Raw genomic sequence first — 2,323 nt, 5'->3', positions numbered from 1 at the left:
CATATCTCATAACTCTCTCTCTCTCTCTCTCTCTCTCTATCTCTCTCTCCGTACTAGTGCATACACCCATAGCTCTACTTGTAGTGCCCACTCTCTCTCTTGTGTCTCCTTTGCAAAGAAGACATGCACTCTCTCTCTCTCACTTTCTTATCTCTCGTTTGCAAAGAAGACTCTCTCTTTCTCTCTCTCGCTTTCTCCTTTCTTTGTTATAGTCATTTATTTTTTATAAATTGTTAGCATTTCCTCTGTCTAGTTTTCTGTCATTTATTGTTCTTTCCTTGTCCCACAAGGCCTACATGCTCTAATGCATAAACCATGGCTCATGACTCATTGATGATCAATCATATGTATTGCGCAGGTCTCCTATATAAACTCACATAAAAAACACTTTTTAACCCCAAAGTAATAGTGGAATCCATATTTGCATATAATTTGTCTCTCAAATGCTTTGAATCACCTATTTTTGCAACCAATTTAGCTTTTATTACTATTAATAATATGATTCAATACGATACAACACATAGATTGTGCATCACGAAAAACCATCTCTTGGAACTTTTCTAGCCCTCCTATATTGTCAAGTATACGAACATGTCTTTTTTTGGAATATACAACGGATAAGGATGCATATTTCAATCTCCTCTCCACATTATTGTTCTCTAGTCTTTGTCTCGTTCTCTCTCTCAAACTCGTGTATTTTTTGCCTTTGTGCAGAGAAAGTAGTTGTTTTTTTATTTTTCCAAGTTTGCTTGGTGCCTATTCACTAGAAGTAACGAGAAGAGGATGCATGAGTGGGTCTTGTATCTCTTATAGGTCAATTTAGTTTCCATATATGTTAACCTCCTCTCTCTCTCTCTCTCTCTCTCACACACACACACACACACACACACCCACCCACCCACCCAATCACATATAGGATAAGGAAATGGATGATTGCGGCACTCAAGAAGAACCCTTACAAGACTTGGAACTTAGAATTGTCTAAACTAAAGTAATTCTCTACCATTTGTATTTTAACCTTTGCTACATTAGAAATTTGTCCGTCTACAAGCTTCTCGGTCGTAATTGAAGAAAGACCATCTAGTGGGTGGGCCAAAGTGTTATGTTGAGGGGAATCAACATAGATCCATACGTTTGAGGTGAAAAGAAAAAGGAAAGCTTTGCCACGTGGATACAGGAGGGATAAACAAACACTTTTTCAATTTGTTTGCTTTGCACTCAGGAGGAAAAGAGAAGCTTTTCTTTGTATTCGTATCCAGCAGTACATATCTTCTCTGCTAAGGTCTTTGAAGAACGCTGGCATTATAAACTCAACCTATTAAAGGAGAGGGGGGGATTGCCACTGTACACCTTAAATCGAGACAAATGTATGTATGTATGTATATGTGTGTGTGTGTGTGTGTATATATATATAAAACCAATAAGAAGACCATTCAATAAACATCCCTATATCACCAATAAACACATGGGATGCACTTATGCCTGTAGGGTGGGCCAATCAGCACAGTGTTGGGGTCAGCGGCAATAGTAATTATTGGGGAAAAACAGATAGTAATTATTGGGGAAATAGATAGACGTAATTTACATGATGGAGCAAGAGACTTCCGCAACTGGAACCTTGATCGATGTTTTGGGCCCGATTGCGACTCCAAACCCAAGAACACTCGCAGAAATGCCATCTAGGCCGATAGAAGCCCCTGTGTCGGCCTGAAGCCCGACAGCAACACCGGCTCCAAGGACGTTGGCTTCTGCACGGCAAACCTCTGCAGAGGCCTTGGCGCTGAGTCCGCCCAATCCTGCATGGGCGCCTGCAGAAACAGTGGGACCCCGAGCTGCGACATACGCCGGGCCAGCCCAAGCAGACGCCTCAGCAGTGGTAGCCTTTGCATGCACTCCAACGCTCGCTTTGCCTGTATAGGTGCCGACGCTACATTCAAGGACGCTCGCGTAGGCATCAGGCTCCCTATCCATGTCCTCAACGAGGGACTCTATTAAACCCCTCGGGCTCATCCCACCTTCAACAGCGCCCACACAAGCTTTAGGCTTAGGCTTCGTCATTTGTTTCGAGCCCATGTCCTTGGGCTATCAACTAACCCCTCAGAGCCAACTCTTACCCATAACTCTACAAGATAGAACAAGACATGACAAGAGAAGAGAATAATAATCTCAACAATTATTCACCTTAGCACTCAAGAGTGGCACATGGGAATAATTATTATCTAGGTGCCAAAGAAAAAGCCTTTGCTCCAATGTTTGGGGAATATGTGCCCCAATATATTCGCACCATGGCCTTATAGAAATCCAAAAGTAACGGTTTGAATAG

The 2,323-nt window shown here is 42.2% G+C and overlaps 1 protein-coding gene across 1 annotated transcript; it reads right to left on the bottom strand.

Moving 5' to 3' along the window:
- Window positions 1–1,226: 1,226 nt before the first annotated feature.
- Window positions 1,227–2,117, bottom strand: LOC147447826 (uncharacterized). The gene has a single exon (XM_086524417.1). It carries the CDS (start codon window positions 2,071–2,073, stop codon window positions 1,582–1,584), a length of 492 nt encoding a protein of 163 aa, XP_086380543.1. The 5' UTR covers window positions 2,074–2,117; the 3' UTR covers window positions 1,227–1,581.
- Window positions 2,118–2,323: the final 206 nt, after the last annotated feature.

Source organism: Adiantum capillus-veneris, chromosome 11 (genome assembly GCF_014529385.1).
Source record: "Adiantum capillus-veneris isolate H3 chromosome 11, ASM1452938v2, whole genome shotgun sequence".
Lineage (NCBI taxonomy): Eukaryota > Viridiplantae > Streptophyta > Polypodiopsida > Polypodiales > Pteridaceae > Adiantum > Adiantum capillus-veneris.
The sequence above is the reverse complement of the archived record's forward strand: the minus strand, read 5'-3'. Positions and strand labels throughout refer to the sequence as shown.

Excerpts from the sequence above, each read along its gene's own strand:
- LOC147447826 (XM_086524417.1), bottom strand. The coding sequence starts at position 2,073 with ATGGGCTCGAAACAAATGACGAAGCCTAAGCCTAAAGCTTGTGTGGGC.